This window comes from Mauremys mutica, chromosome 10 (genome assembly GCF_020497125.1).
Source record: "Mauremys mutica isolate MM-2020 ecotype Southern chromosome 10, ASM2049712v1, whole genome shotgun sequence".
Lineage (NCBI taxonomy): Eukaryota > Metazoa > Chordata > Testudines > Geoemydidae > Mauremys > Mauremys mutica.
The window spans coordinates 4,490,058-4,506,334 of record NC_059081.1 but is presented as its reverse complement, the minus strand read 5'-3'; the positions used below and the strand labels follow the sequence as shown (position 1 = coordinate 4,506,334).

General features: G+C 45.2%; 1 protein-coding gene across 4 annotated transcripts; it reads left to right on the top strand.

Annotated features, from left to right (window-relative positions):
- The first annotated feature begins 3,672 nt into the window (after window positions 1-3,672).
- LOC123378247 lies at window positions 3,673-14,723 on the top strand. Of its 4 annotated transcripts, none has more exons than XM_045031808.1 (7): window positions 3,673-3,806; window positions 5,114-5,196; window positions 5,798-5,898; window positions 6,215-6,364; window positions 10,542-10,711; window positions 10,940-10,997; window positions 12,297-14,723. In XM_045031808.1, exons 2-7 carry the CDS (start codon window positions 5,122-5,124, stop codon window positions 12,298-12,300), a joined length of 558 nt encoding a protein of 185 aa, XP_044887743.1. In that variant the 5' UTR covers window positions 3,673-3,806; window positions 5,114-5,121; the 3' UTR covers window positions 12,301-14,723. The 4 variants fall into 4 exon arrangements, with proteins under 4 accessions (XP_044887743.1, XP_044887740.1, XP_044887742.1 ...); XM_045031807.1 differs by lacking the exon at window positions 10,940-10,997 and adding an exon at window positions 4,220-4,395 and having other exon boundaries at window positions 3,680-3,806; window positions 12,297-14,718; XM_045031806.1 differs by lacking the exon at window positions 10,940-10,997 and adding an exon at window positions 4,220-4,399 and having other exon boundaries at window positions 3,680-3,806; window positions 12,297-14,718.
- The last annotated feature ends 1,554 nt before the right edge of the window (window positions 14,724-16,277 follow it).

Below are 16,277 nucleotides of genomic sequence, written 5' to 3'. Positions count from 1 at the left end.
CAGGCTAATTATACATTGTGTAAAAAGTATTTCCTTTTATTATTGACGTTCTTTTCAATTTCATTGAATGCCCCTGGGTGCTTCTATTATGAGAAGGCGAATGGCAGTGCCTGATGTATCATCTTTATGTCAGTCAATATTTTGTGTATCCCTAACATGTTCTGTCAGCTAAACAATCCCAGTGTTTTCACTCTCCTCAAATGGAAGTCTCTCCAGGCTTCTAATCATTCTCATTTCCTGTCTCTCCACCTCCTCTGATTCTGCTATATCCTATAGGTGCTAGATCCCACAGCCAGTCCCGAGGGTGTTGACTGAACAAGGTTCAGGTATGTAAAAGCCGTGGGCTCTGTTCTCCAAGGACAGCTGCTCAGCAAGCAGCAGGATGACAAAATTCAGCCAAAGCAGGCAACCGTCAGTCTTTGCACTGCTGCTCATAAGCATCAAATTAAGTGCACAAAGGCTGCTACCCCTGAAGGAAACTAGCTAAGCCTTTGCCAAGAACCGAGGGCTTGATTCTGTGCCTCTTGAAGTTGATGGCAATGCTTCCAGTGACTACAAAGGTGCAAGATTAGGCACTATGCCTGGTTGTGTCCTGCTTGCATCTGACTGCCCTTTTCCCGGGCCAGTGCAGTTGCTCCTAAGTGTGTATGATCTTAGTCATAGGGCCAGACTTATAAGGGTATTTAGGTGCCTAGTGGGGTTTTCAAAAGCACCTGAATGGATACCTCCCTTTTAAATCATCCCTTTAATAAATCTGGCCCACTGAGGCTCAGTTCAGTATTAGCAGGGGATTCCCTGCTCTCATGCCACTTTCCCAGTATTGCCAATACCAATTGTTCCAAAATCACACCCTGAAAAAATTATGCGATTGGCTTTGAATATCTTGAGATCTTATATATGCATGTATGGTTCCTTTGTAAAGGGAAATCATGCCTCACCCCTCTATTAGAATTATTTGAGGGAGTCAACATACGTGGACATGGGTAATCCAGTTGATACTAGTGTTGTACTTGGACTTTCACAAAGTCTTACAAGGTCCCTCACCATAGACTCTTACGCAAATTAAGCAGCCATGGCATAAGAGGGAAGCTCATCTCCTGGATCAGAAACTGGTTAAAGGACAGGAAAGAAAGGGTAGAAATAAATGGTCACTTTTTAGAATGGACAGAGGTAAATAGCAGTATCCCCGGGGGATCTGTACTGGGACCAGTGCTGTTCAATATAGTCATAAATGATCTGGAAAAAGTGAACTGTGAGGAGGCAAAGTTTGCAGATGATATAAAATTGCTCAAAGCAGACAGAAGAGTTATGAAGGGATCTCACAAAACTGGGTGACTGGGCAACAAATGGCAGATGAAATTCTATGTTGATGCTAAGAAATGCATATTGGAAAACATAATCCCAACTTGCCACCCCAAATGGAGTTTCCCAAACACTTCAATTTAAACACACTGGATTAGATACAACAATAAAACAAGTTTATTGACCACAAGGGGATAGATTTTAAGTGAGTACAAGTAATGAGGCATAAAAATTAGAAACGGTTACAAGAAAATACAGTTAAAATGCTACTTGGTGTAAAATCATGCCTTAACAATCTCAGATACAAGCAAAATTTCTCTCCATGTGCTTTCAGCAGTTTTACTGACCAAACGTCTTAGGTCAGAATCTTTTCTCCCTGAGTTAAATGAATGCTTCCTTTTTTGCTTCTGGTGCCAATCGTGTGATGGGCAGGGAGAGAGAAAGAGGGGATCCCTTGGCATGTTTGCCCCTCCTTTTTATAGTGTCAGTCAGTGTTCCGTCAAATTGTTTTACATCCATGTGTGGAATGAATTTTGTTATAACCATATAGAGGTGGATGTGCACCACCAGTAGAAACCAAAAGCCTAGATATAATATATATTTTTTTTAAAAGTTACCATAAGGATAATTACTCCAGCCAGGACAGGTTAGGCATTTTAAAACTCACTACTCAAAGAATTAAATTTAAATGTAAGAGAGAAATAAAAATTATGAAATGCATAGACCAGCCAAAAAACAAAAATAACTCACTTTGAAAGAAGAGTCAAGAAGTAACAACAACAATATAAGTGTGTGTTGGGAGGTGTGTGTATGTGTGTGTGAGAGAGACAGACCCACACTGTGTGTGTATGCATGACAAAGACACGTGTTGCCCCTTTAAGTACACTGACCCCACTTTAAGTACACTGCCCTTTTAAGTAGATCAGCAAGTTCAGACACAGCAGCAGCTGCCAGCAAGCTCCCTCCCGAGCCCTGTCATGTACCCACCCCTGGTATGTGGAGATGGGGTACAGGGGTGGGGGGAGAGGGACACCCTGACATCAGTGTCCCCCATCTCCTGCACAGCAAGCAGGAGGCTCCCGGGAGCAGCTCGAAGGCAGAGGGCAGGAGCAGTACATGGCGGGTGGGAGGGACACCAGAACTGCATGGCACTTGATAGCCTGCTGGGCAACCACACAACTTACAAGGAATTTAGTTCAGTCCTAATCTTGAAAAACTTTTCCAGCTGGTACTAGGAGACAAAAGATCTATGGAGAAAGATGTTCCCTGCTTTCCCTCACCTGTTTGAGCTTTATCTCCCCTTTCTGCTTGATGACTCTGTTTATTGCTTAAATGCAAATTAAGCAGAGCACACACTCCTTTGTTTAGGACAGACCTGTTTTCCAACCTCAGTTTGGAACATGTGTTAATAACACCATACAGGGGAATCTTCTAACTTCAAATACGATCTGGCCACACATATTTTGCCAGGAAATTATGAGTTTTCAACTGATACCGCAAAACATACTCTGTACAAAGATTATTACAATAGTGTGTGAGTACAGGGGTACCTTCTGTCACCGTGTGGAGAAAGTGAATAAGGACGTGTTATTTACCTTTTCACATAACACAAGAACCAGGGGTCACCCAAGAAAACGTATAAGCAGCAGGTTTAAAACAAACAGAAGGAAGTACTACTTCACACAACCGGTGGAGCTCATTGCCGGGGGATGTTGTGAAGGCCAAAACTACACCTGGGTTCAAAAAAGAACTAGATAAGTTCCTGGAGGATTAGGGTGACTAGATGTCCCAATTTTATAGGGACACGCCCGATTTTTGGGTCTTTTTCTTATATAGGATCCTATTACCCCTGTCCCGATTTTTCACACTTGCAGTCTGGTTGCCCTAGGAGAGGTCCATCAATGGCTATTAGCCAGGGCGGTCAGGGATGCAAACCCGATGTGCCGGGTGTCGCTAAGCCTCTGACTGCCGGGTGCTGGGAGCGGACGGCAGGGGAGGGATCACGCCCCATAAATTGCCCTGTTCTGATCCTTGCCCGGCCGCTGTCAGGGGCAGGCTACCGGGCTAGCTGGGCCATTGCTCTGGTCAGTGGCCACCTGGCTCTGGTGCCTTTCAGGTCTGGGGGTTCCAGGCTGCTCCTGGCACTCGCCAGGGCTCGACACCGCCCGCGAGCCGCGCTCTCCCCGGGCCGCAGGGCTCCCGGAGCTGGGGTTTCGGCAGCAGGCGGCGTGTGGCTGTCCCTCCGCCCAGCAGGGGGCGAGCGCGCCACCGGAACGAGCGCCTTCGCCGGCGGGGCCCCCTAGCGCGGCAGCCGCGCCCCAGCTCTATGGTTGCGGCCGCGGCGCAGGGTGATGCGCTCACTGCACGCGGCGGGTTTGAAAGCGGGCGAGGGGGCGGCGCGCGGCAGGTCCAGCCGGCTCCGGGTGGAGGGGAGCGAAGCAATGGGCTAATAGGCAAATTAGACCGTGTGCTCATTTGCATGTGATGATTGACAGCAGTGCGAGGTCAGTGCAGCCCGCGCCATCAAGTGGGGCTGGGTGGGAGCCGCTGGGGTCTGGGGCCGAAGGATGGGGGAGGGGCTGGGGCAGAGGGGCTGAAGTGGGGGAGGGTTGGGGGGCTGGGGCTGAAGTGGGAGAGGGCTGGGTCCTGCGGGGGGGGCGGGCGGAAGGCGGGGGAGGGCTGCCTATGGCAAAGGGGGCCAGAGAATGGTGGTTGGGGGTGGAGGGGCTGAAGTTGGGGGGTCTGGATGGAGGGGCTTGGGGGGGGCAGGAAGTAGCTAAGGGAAGCTGGGTTTGTGGGGGTGGCTGAGGTAGGGGAAGCTTCGGGGTTGCTGGAGGAAAATGGGTTACAGCTGGTGGAGTGGGCTGGGGCCCCCAATATCTGCTCCTCCCTGCTACTTACTTACTCCTCTGTCTAGCATCCCACTTGCCAGCTCCTCACTGTTGTTCTTCCCATGCTCTGGTCCAGCCGGGGGCACACTGAGACCGGGGCTGCTTGGCTGGCAGATTTTTGAAGGGATTTAATGGTGGTCCACTGGAGACCAAGCTGAGCTTGGTCTGCTCATTTTACTGGTGACTCAAGAAGGATTTGCAGGCAGGTTTGTAGAGGGGAGACGATAATGTGTTTTCTACAGAGGTTCTTGACAAAGGCTTTGCTCCCCTTGAAATCAGTAGCAACGTTCTAGAGTCAGTTCAATAGGAACAGGCCCCAAAAGCTCAGTGTTATCTGAATGGACTTGTTTACTCAGTGATGTGCCACCACTACTTTACCAAGGGGTTCTGGCAAATTCTCCCTTAGTCTGGAATAAACTCCTTGACTAGGGGATTTTGCACTTGCAAAAGAGAGGCTGAAGAATCTATTCATTTATTTTCCAGTTTGAACGCCAACACTTTCTTATAACAGTAACTGAGTGAAGAGACGCCATGCTACCTGGTGAACAAACATGATGCACTTTGCCAAAAAATATGTAGACTTTACTCCTGGAAAATATGCAGAGTACATTGAGGACATGGCTAAGTGGGATCCTTGTGGGTGAAGACCACTCTTGCTGTATCCTTCCATGGGAATTATTTTAAATATCTGACTCTTGGTTCAATCTGGTTAATTTCAAAAGCCAAAAAATCTGCTCTTCAGAAGTTCTTTCTATGAGCTTCAGGGATAAGTCATTTCTGGCAGGGATGATTTGCCAGGACCCAGAGCTTTGAGCTCCCTTGGAGCCAGGGGAAATCAGCCCAACTTACCTTTCATTGAGGTGGTTGAAATTTCATTAGGGGCTCCTCTTGCACACCACTGAATGTATCCCTTTTTACAGGGTCAAAGATGGAAAAGGTACAGTCCTATTTAACGTTGGATGACGATGACTTGCTCTCTGACCTCAGCAGTGGGGACCTAGAGGTAAACTTTTGTGCATGAGGGGATGTATTTCATTATGGTCTCTATGTGTGTGGGGCTTTCATTACAAATCTATTTTTAGTGGTTTAAACAGGCTCTTGACTGTTGAAATAGCATCAGGCTGATGAGTATGCTTAAAAACTAGTGTCACCCCAGCTTGCCTGTTGGCCATGTTGGTGTGACCTGGGTTTGCTTAGTGGTCTTCTGGTTCCTTGCTTGCAGGCCTGTGCTAACTCTGGTTGATAGACATCTCCTGGTCTAATAACAGTTAATGTTATCATAAAAATAGTCATTGAAATAAAACATCACAGGACTAATGAAGATGTAACCCTCCACACCCACTCAGTGTGGTGCTCTGTCCCTCTCTGGTGTTGGCTGGGTCACATGTAGAGGTTGATTAGCCTGCTATAGCTTTGGCTAACAGAGCTGGTTCTTCTATCTCAGACACGAGAGGCTTTCAGAAACCAAGTTGGAAGGTTCAATCCCTGCTGCTGACAACCCACCCAGTGTTATGTCTGTTTTAAAAATAAATCTTCCCACCTCACCGTGGTGTCTGGCTTGTTTTGTGTTTACTTGAATTCTTTTCCCTATTTTGCCTTTCTAGATGTTGCTATCATTCCTGGTGGGTAAGGTACATGAAATCGAAGTGAGAGTGAGCACAGAGAAGGATGAGATCATGAGACTTGAGACAGAAATAGCACAATAGTACGTCTCCTAATACATCTTTTAATATTACTAATTAATTAGCATCATGTTCAGCTTTGTTTTAATCACGACTACATTTTAATAGTACTTGCAGACTGCACTATTAAGTCAGAAACCTGTGTATGTGGATTTAATGTCAATGTGATCTCACAAGGTCTTTGGTTGGCAGGAAACTTTCTGTAAATGAATGTGAAAGGGCTTTTTATAGACAACTCAATGGTTGAATTTTGATGCTGGTTTGTTGTATAAAGCACTTTGTAGTCACTAGAACAGTGACTGGGAAGTGAAATAATGCTTTTGTACTCTGATTTTGTAGTGTCGCAGAAAGAGACAACTGTCTGTCACTGGCAGCACAGATTGTGCATTTGCATCCAGTATTGGAAGAGGAATTCAAGACTCGAGAACAACTTCAAGCTGTTGCATCTGAGCTGAAAAGGCTGAAAAAGGATATTGCTCAAGATACCAGGTATAGATCCTTCCAGTTAGAGCAGAGGATGTTTGAGAAAAATATATGGCTTGCAATGTACTTCTAATTATGATCTTGGGGTAATTAGCAGAGTGCTACCATGGCCTCTTCAAATAAACTGATTAAACAGGCACATGTATCACAACAGAACTGTTTATAATATTGGTACGGAGACTGTACATATGCTGTATGCTTAAGATTGTTCATTATGTGAAATCAAATAGCATTTGAGCAGTTAGTTTCCTGGGAGTAATAGAGAATAATCAGAGGGGTGGGCTGGCTGGTGAACTGCCAGGAGCGCAAGGGCTGCCCCTTATGTACCTGATTGATTCAATTGTGGGATGGGGTTGAAGCTGCAGGTATGTGATGTTCTCTCTGCTTGGGTAGAGAGGGGACATTGCCAGGTGGATTCTGTGGGGCCTATTGCTTGTCCTGCATTAAATACCAGCTGTCCCTTGATCCGGACTAGGAGTCTGCTGAGAGGTTTGATTCCTTTGGCTAGGTGTGTCTTTTGCTATCCACAGTATAAACAAAGCAAGCCCGCATGGGTTAGCATAAGCAAATGGCTACTGATAATGCAATGTCCCTTAAAAATCTTCCATTCTTCAACAGTTTTGAAGCTTGATGTGTGGCAACAGTCAGATTCACTTAGACCTCAGTGATTCTTTGTAGATTCATGTATCAAAATCCTACAGTGATGGGCATGTTAGAAATGTCTGAGACAGAGCAATGGTAACAAACTTTCATCTAAGACTTGGAGATCCCTCCCCTTTACTCTCCCTCAAATGCAGAGGGAGTCTGTCTGCTGGGTTGATTGCCATTTCAAATTAGGGAGCTTCTACAGCATATTTTGGAGGCAACATTTTTGGCTCCCTATATTATTTTTAGAAGATGCTGTGTTTGATCCTTGTTTCCTAGTGTATCAGCTTTGCCCTGCTCACAAAGTGGCAGGAAAGCTGTCCTAAAGAGTCAGTCAAGGATTCCCCCAGTGTTGGGGAATCTTCCAATGACATAAAGCAGGTGCCAGCTGGCTGTGCACAACCCACTTCTCTCCCACCCTCCCTCAACACGTGAAGGCGGTATGTCAGGGTGCAGAGATGTGGGCTGAGGGCATGGCAGGTGGTAGGAGAGCTGGGGCTGGAGCACAGGTTTCTCTGTCTGCACAGTGGTCCCTAAGAGATCGCTACTCCCAGCGTGATTTTGAGCAGGCTCTAAGTTATGCTGGGGGCCATTTTGTATACCTGTGATTTGGGAGATGGAAAGATGGTTTCATGCGACCTTGCCATCCTCTCTCCCCAGCTGTGCCAGGCATAAGCTCGGTTCAGCTGAGGGTTCAACCCGTTAGGTCAGGGGTCGGCAACCTGTCAGAAGTGATGTGCCGAGTCTTCATTTATTCACTCTGATTTAAGGTTTTGCGTGCCAGGAATATATTTTCACGTTTTTAGAAAGTCTCTTTATAAGTCTATAATATATAACTAAACTGTTGTTGTATGTCAAGTAAATAAGGTTTTTAAAATGTTTAAGAAGCTTCCTTTAAAATTAAATTAAAATGCAGAGCCCCCTGGACCGGTGGCCAGGACCCAGGCAGTGTGAGTGCCACTGAAAATCAGCTTGCGTGCCGGTTTCGGTACGCGTGCCATAGGCTGCCTACCTCTGCGTTAGGTTAATACCTCTTAGCTCTCTTCTCCAATCAGGTGTCAAAGCTAACCTGCAACCAACTGTCTTCTGAAAAGTGACTGTTCAAATGGCACATTCCCGTTGCTCCTGTCCGCTCTTTGCGTGTTTACAGAATTGTCTTTCCTCAGATGAGTGACAAAAATAAGTCTTAACTCCTCTTAGTTTTGCCAAGCCAGCACACTTGGAAGAATCCAGCTCTCCCTCTCCTATCTTATTCATCATCAGAATTGTTTACAAAGTTGCACTTAATTATACCCAAGCAGCCCCACTGAATGCAATGGGTGGCATGGGTGTCACCGATGGCCTAGTTTGGCCTATAGAACCTCTTTTACCATGATGTTTGGGGTGGAAAGACCCCAAGCACCCCTCCCCTCACAACCACCCAACCATGACTGTCAGAGCCCAGGCTGAGTATGTTGGGCTGACAGGAAAAAAAAATCCTTTAGCTTATAAACTGAGTGCATTTGATCTGCTGTCCATTAGAAACAATACACACAGAGCCCCACAGTGCCATTTTTGCAGTCATATTTTAGAGTAAAATTGCACATTCAGATGATCACTTCAGTGATAGACATTCCAAGTGTGATGTGTGGCACTCTGTGCTTTTAATGTAATGTGGCTATATACAAAACCCCCAAATGTCCGGCATGATGATGTTCACATGAAAATGTGATTGTACTTGTATTGTAAGCTCTGTGAGGCTGGGACTGGCTTTTTGTGGTGTGTGTCCGTGTCCAGTGAGTAGGTCTGCCCCTGATCTTGACTGGCCTTGTAGGCGCTACTGCAGTATAAATAATCTGTCTGTGATACTTATCTGCTCCCACTGCCTTTAGTGTAGTATCTGAACATTTCTCTTTACTGTATTTGTCCTCACAACCTCCCTTTGAAGTGCTGTCAACCTATGTTACAGATAGAGGGAGGAAACTGAGGCACAGAGAGACAACGTGACTTGCCTAAGGTCACACAGGGAGTTTGGTGAAATAGGAATTGAACATGGTACTTCTGAGTCCCAGGCTAGCACCCTAACCACTGGACCATCCTTCCTCTTTGAGTATGGAAGTCCTGTTAATTTTCCCTTGCAGCCTTAACAATGCTACATCTGACTCACAAGGGCGATAGCAAGCCTTCCTGGAGTGCTTTAGAAAAGCATAGCTGTATGTGAAATGATCCCTTTAAAAGCTGCCTCCAACCCATGGAATTGCCCTCCAGATGAGTGACACCTGCGCAGTCCTGCTTATCTCAGAACCCATTCCTAGGACAGGCACATTAGTCAACTTCTCCCACAAGCACCTCAATGCTTTCTCCCATGCTGTCCCTTGCATACCCCCAAAAAATTCTTAAGGTCACTCTCTTATGCTCCTTCACATCCCTCTTTGAGACTCATGTCTGCTGTGATGCCTGTAGAATGTTGCCAGTTGGTAACAGCAAGATGTGGCAAACTGTGTTGTGTGCGCAGCTAGTCTGAATGTAAGCCAGCGTATTGTTCTTGTAGCACCTAGGAGCCCCAGGCATGAACCAGGCCCCATTGTGCTAGGTGCTATACAAACACAGCACAAAAAGATTGTTGCCGCTCCACCACCGCCACCTGTTAGTTTCATCCATCTGTTGCATCTCATCCTTAATCAAGCAGCTCTTCAACTCAGGAATTGTCATTTTCCTATTTGTTTGTACAGCCCCTAGCACGATGGGGCCCTGAGCCCTGACTGGAGACTCCAAGGATGCTACTGGAATGAAAATAACTTCTTCTGAAATATCTCCTCTCACCTATAGGAGGCTCCTATAGGTAAGGGTGAGACGTACTGGCTCTATTATGGCTGTCTTTAGCTAGTTAAGGTTTGTAAAGAGCTTTGAAGTGGGAAGTGCTATATAAGTGCTGCATGTTGTCGATATTCAGCGTGTAGGGGCTGTCTTCCATCACGTCTCACAAGCATTAAATTCACACACACAAAAAATGGAAAAGAACGTGAATGGAACTTTTGTTAGCGCTGTTAATCTTATTCTTGCTGCTGTTGTGGCATGAACTTTATGCTGCAGTATTGCAAATGGCCTATTGGGGGAGTTGCAGCTCCACTAATCCTGTGATTTACCTTTACAGTGAGACTTTTGCTCTTGAAAGACAGGCTGGATACTTTGATTGGACACTTATGGGTATCTGGGATATCCACAGTTGTAATTATTGATAACAAATTTTCTGGAAGGGACATTAGACCACATGCTTCAAGGGCTTGAGACAATCTCTTAACTATGACAGATCAAAATGAGATCTACATGTGGGGCAGATTATCCCACATCATCTACTGTGGGATTCTTAGACCTTCCTCTGAGGAATCTGGACTGGCCCCTATTGGAGACAAGATACTGGGCTAGAAGGATCCAGTCTGGCAATTCCTATATTTGTGTTTTCCTACTAGGATTTTTGTAGTGCCTAATTGAAATACTAGGGTCAGTGAAGACTTTAGGCGCCAGTTTAAGATCATTCTATTTCTGGTTACCTTTTTAGTGAGCAGCCAGATGCGGCCAAATTAGAACAGTTGATAGCTGAATCAGAAACCACGATAACCTCTCTCCATCAGAAACAGCATATGTTTAAAAGCGAGAGAATTCATCTGACTAACATACTGGAGACCACCCAAAATACCCTTTCCGAGGCACAGGCAGAAAGCCATGCAGGTAATTGACTTTTCCTTTGCTTGGATAAATTAAAGCAGATGTGTTGTCTTGAACTCTAGGCATTTCTGAAAAAGACACTGTCACCTTGAAACCTAGTCACTTTCAAAAAATGAATTGAAAATAGGTTCAAGCCTGGTGCCCATCCCTGAGTCCCTCTGTCAATTTCTGTGGTTTCACAATAGCATTTTCTTTTTTAAAATAATTTCTCTCCCTTGTTGCTGCCTGAAGGACTCCCACAAATGGACTCTTGGAGATTGCTGGTAACAACACTTAATCACACATCTAGGTATTCATTTTTTTTTTTAAACTTGAAGTGTCCCCTTAACTTCTGTGGATAATAATAAAGATGCACATAGTTTGGATCCACATCAAAACTTCCCCAAAGATCTGAGGAATTTGGGTGTGATTAATAAACTTCTATATTGAGCCTCTATAGAAGAATCCTGTATGGATCATTTCCTGATAGAACTTGAGAGTGATTCCTCCAAGGATCTCAACGTACTTTGGAATAACAATAAAATGGTTTCAGAATCTCCTCGAGATAGTGGACTTAGCCAGGTCCAGACTGTAAGGCCCAGTGAAGTTCTGCATTTGGTTGTTAAATTTGATGGCAGTCTACACCTTTGTTACTTCCTCTTCAAAGCCAGAGATGTGTGGTGTGCAAGGTTGGCTGAGTCGGATATACAAAGCAGTGGTTCATGATCTGGCCATGATGGTGTCTTCTCCAAAAGTCAAGGTCTGTCCCCAGCAAAGCAATTTTTGAAAAGACTGGCAACCTTGTAACCCTCCCAGCTAGGGGCTTATTGATCCATGGGTCAACCGAACTCACAGACTCTTTTTTGAGCACATAGGGCTCTGCTTTCTGTACCCCTTCTCATGAAAGGTCTTGCTCGTAGCGGACAAGTCAGCCACGAGAGTCTTTGAATTGCCGGCCTTTATGGCTAATCACCTTTTACCATTTTCCACATAGGCAAAGTGATAGATAGGCACTAGCCCAAGTTTCTGACCGAAATTATATTGACTTTTCATCTCTGTTTAAATCCCTATCTGTGATTTGCCCCAGAGACCCATAGGTGTCCTGGGGAGTCCTGGATATGCATGTCAGGAGCCATTAGCTACTAATCATTTTTCAGTTTAGAGGGAGAACAGGCTGTTTGTGGCCATCGGAGAAAAATCCAAAGATCAAGCCATTTCTGGGAGGAAAAAACACTGCATCCAGTCTTACTATCAATTTAGGGCTCGTTCATCTAGGGAGATACTTGCTATCAAAGCAGCTACCCTTGGTGTGCAGCCTCCTGTGACGTCATTAGGGCTGCTGCATGGGGTTCAGCTCACACCTTCATGAGTTGCTATTTTGTAATCTCAGTAGGGGTGTGTGTGGAGCTCTTGCTATTCCTTGAGTGGCTGTGGCAGATGTCCTTCAGCCTCTTGCCAGAAAGGGTACCCAAGCCATGATGATTTCTAGCTCTGTGCACTCTCCCATATTGCCTTAGTGAACATTCCTCTGCCCTAATTACTCTGATAAATTGGTAGGAGTAACTATCTGAACAAGAAAGGACCTAATGACTGGCTTTCATCTCCACAGCTGATCAGGAGCTGCTTCGCTTGCAGAAGGAATGTACTGAGCAAGGTAATGTGAAGTCTTTGGGGAATAATGAAGCCGACAGACAGCTGGATGCCTGCATCAGAGAGCTGGGAGTGCTAAACCTCCTCGCTAGGAAGAAGTGAACTTCTGTCTCCAGCAGGGGATATGTGTTAGTCAGCAGACCTGAAGTTCCGAATTCCACTTGCAGAAGATGTAGGCAAGTAGGAGGTGTGTGGCCACCAGTACACTGAGCCGCTGTTGGAGGAGTCATGGGAAGAGACACCACCTGGAGCGTAGCTGTACCAGGTTAAGCAGCCTGACCGCTCCCCAATTTGATTTCATTTTACTTCATTCACCTTCCAGCTGTCCACCAGGACATAGCAGCAAAATATTTGATTGTTCTTCCCCAATCTCGTCTTCTCTGGGTGCTGCATGGGGGACATGAAGCAAAACCTGCTCTATGATGAATTCTGCTACTCTCTGTTTCATGTATGCAGGGTTTTATTTTCATAAATAGTGAGACTAGTCCAATGGTTTGTTGTCATTGGTGTCAGGGATGCAGAGACTAAAGGAAACCAATGGTTTTAAGCCATTTCAGCCAAACTCTCCTGGCATCAGCCACTTCCATGTCAGCTCACCCTGGTTTGTGTGGCTGCTTCCCGTCCAACCATAGATTTCCATTTCCAGCTAGTAGTCTGATTTCCCTGTCTAGATAGGCCATATCCACTGCACTGTTGCACTTCTGTTGCTGTCTGATTCCACTTCACATGGACCTATTGCCATTCTTTGCATTGGATTGCCTTGAAGTTTCTCCATGTTGAGAGTAGGGTATCTCCCAGGCAATCTGTGAAGATCATCAGGTGTATGTGAAACACAACTGGAGACAGAAGCCATTTGCTGATCTGGAAGCTGGCCAGCTCATGGGAGACAATGTACAAAATTGTGGCTAGGTGTAATTGTAATGCAGTGTGGCTAGATTTCTAGAAAGCTCTGAGCAGAGACATGTTTTTGCATAACTTTGAAATAAAGTCAACTTTCTTACATACGCAGCTTCTTTTTAATTCAATCCTTTTGTTCCCTGAAAGGGCTCAAAAGCCCTGCATGCCAATGACTTTTGTCCTGTTATCAAAAAGCAGCATGGGTGATGCTCAGTAAGGTGACTGATACAGTGCACTGAGGATGCTGTATAAATGCAGCAGCATCCATCAGGGACCTCAGAGCACTCCACATGTTGCTATACAGAGATCACAGCAGCCACCCTATGGAATATGGTAGCAGTTTAACAGTAGCCAGGAACACTGTACAACAGGTTTATAGACAGGAAGTGAAATTACTATTTTTAGTGAAGCTACAGGTAATCTTTAGGCAGGCACAATGTAATTGCTCACATTACGAAGTGACCAGGCCATATTATTTGTATTATTGTAGAGCCTATAAACCTCAGTCATAGACTGTACAGCAGCTAGCACACTGCGGTCCTAAGCACAGGGCAAAAAAGTTGCTTACATGGATTTTGTGTCCCTGCTGTAGTAGAAACTGCCATGGGATGTCTAATGACCAGTTGTGGTCAGCACTGTGGATCCATCTGTCATATAATATACAGTTCCAAGGCTCCCCTCCCCCAATAACATTCTTGAGTATTGACCCACTGTTGTAACTCCAAGAATAGGGTACCACTCACTCCTTGAAATGCATGGATTTTCCCGAGCAATACAACTGCTGACCCGGTCCCAACCCTGCTTTAAGTATGAGACTTGATTAAATCACAGCCCGAGGTGGGATGGCTGCAGAGCCTGCCTATAAAGTAATCAACTGTCCCCTAAGGTGTGAGTGCATACAGCTGGTCATAAATAGTCGATGGACTGTTCAGAAATCACACCAGATCCCCCACAATCATGAGATGCTAAATTCTGTTGGGTTTTTTTTTTCATCCTTTGCCATCCAGATTTTGAGCTTTCAGAGTGCACTTTTTCACGTTTTCAAACTCTTCTTTGAAATCTTGAGGGCTAGAAATGTACTTCTTTTTGTTTCAAATGAAAGCAGAGATTCTTATCTAATCACTTGTCTCCAAGACCTGGGGCTTTTAAGTAACACATCATGTATCATGAGCCTTGCAATAAAGTTGTGAGAAATGGCATCATTGATATGTTAGCTGTAGGTATGGGAAATTATGCTGCAGTTGTCTATAATTTCATAAATAACATTGGGAATGTAGATATGGTAGAATCAGTTATGGGTTTTTGATAAAAACCAACTTGAACTAATCTCTGATATTAATAGGAGGAAAGAAACCTTTGCTTACTTAATGACTTGGGGAGATTACACTGATCCTACTGTACCATTATGTGACTTCCATTCTCTGGGAGAAGGCAATTCATTCTCTTGTAAACCTGATGCTTTGAAGATGGCATATTTTACTTGTTGAGGATAGGGAGGAATGGGAGACTAATAAAGTACAGAACGAGCTTTGGTTTTTGGTTTACTTGAAATGAATGACTGCCCTTTCCCCTGGTAGAGCAGCAGTGCCCACCTTAATGTGCTTTACAGACCAGTTCCTGTCCTTCCCAACCTGCTTCCTGCCTGGTGCCCTCTTGGGTCCATCCAGACATCCCTAATGTGCCCATTATTGGTAGCCCCAGCAGAGCAGCCAAAACTGAAAGAGTGATGGAGACTAAACTCTGCCTCCTTACAAGCTTCCTTCCAGGGCGCTGTTGTGGCCCATGGATGGGGTGAGCAGTGGTGGGAGACTTGCCATGCTGCATTTTTTGTGGTTAGAGGAGTCTAGTCCTGTTTGTCAAGAGTTTTGAAGGGGAAAAGTTCTGTATTAGTGGTAATTGTATTTCAGGCTGCAGGTGCGCCAATCCAGCACATTTCATGAATGCAAAAATCATTTTTTTTTCCAAAAATGAAGGATAAGTGTGTGAACTTTCTCATCCTTACTGGTGCTAGAGTATTAATTTTAGTCTGCGCTACTACAAACGGCCTCTTGGGGGGGCACTGCAGCTCTACCGAAATCCAGTGTTTAAACACCACATCTTTAAACTATAGTGATAGTGCTTTGTTTGCCTGAACATCTACCATTTAGTTTCTTAGCGCAGTGTGTTTCCCTTTTAAAAGACGTATAATGCTGAGGTGCTTTGTAGATTAGAACAGCCCTTTGTTTCAAAAGGAGGTTTGGAAGCCCAGGAGCCTGAGCATACTGTTATGACTTGCAGTCCTTGCAGAGTTCGGTTTCCATGTTAAGAAGCTAACCCTATATTTTTTTGCACCACCAAAACATCCGCTGACTTCAGTGGAAGACTTGCCTCCTTAAGGACTGCAGGATTTGGCTGATTGACCACCACAGAGCTTTATTTCATCCGGGGATCTCAAAGTCCTTTATAAATATGAATCTTCTCAGCATCCCTCTGAGGGATTACACTGGAAAGAATTAGGGGTTGTACTTTGCTAAACTCTGCCGCAGCTCTAAGCTCCATTCACTTGGGTCCACAAAAGGCCATGCAAGGGTTAATACATTGATGTTTTAAAAGGGCAGTGAGAACTTTAGATGGAAAATGTTTTATTATGTGTATTGCTGTAGCTCCTAGGAGCCCTAGTCATGAAGCAAGACCCCACTGAGCTGACGACTGTACATACACAGACAGGTCCTGCCCCCATGAGCTTACGTTCAAGTAAGTGGAGTCTTATCGCCTTGTTGCACCGATGCAGCTTTTGAAATAATGGCCTCTGTCTGGGTCCCTGGGGGAAAAGAATCAGACTTCGAATGTCGTGATTCTGCAGATCTGGCTAAATATAAGCAGCACATTGGAACTGCTTTGAAAGAGAGCAAGTTAGAGCAGGCCACCTGTCGGGTAGTGATCCTTTACCTCCCACAATGCATTGTCGACCAGCCACGCTAACCCAAGGGGCAGCAATTAACTCGCATCAAGGCGCAGTGATTGACTGCGGTGTGTGTGCAAAGGGGTGAATTGTCAGGATAGC

Bases quoted from the DNA above. Each gene is read 5' to 3' on its own strand.
- LOC123378247 (XM_045031807.1), top strand. From the start codon at position 5,122: ATGGAAAAGGTACAGTCCTATTTAACGTTGGATGACGATGACTTGCTC. The intron at 5,197-5,797 runs GTAAACTTTTGT...TTGCCTTTCTAG, and splicing joins TCAGCAGTGGGGACCTAGAG to ATGTTGCTATCATTCCTGGT. The intron at 10,712-12,296 runs GTAATTGACTTT...TCATCTCCACAG, and splicing joins ACAGGCAGAAAGCCATGCAG to CTGATCAGGAGCTGCTTCGC.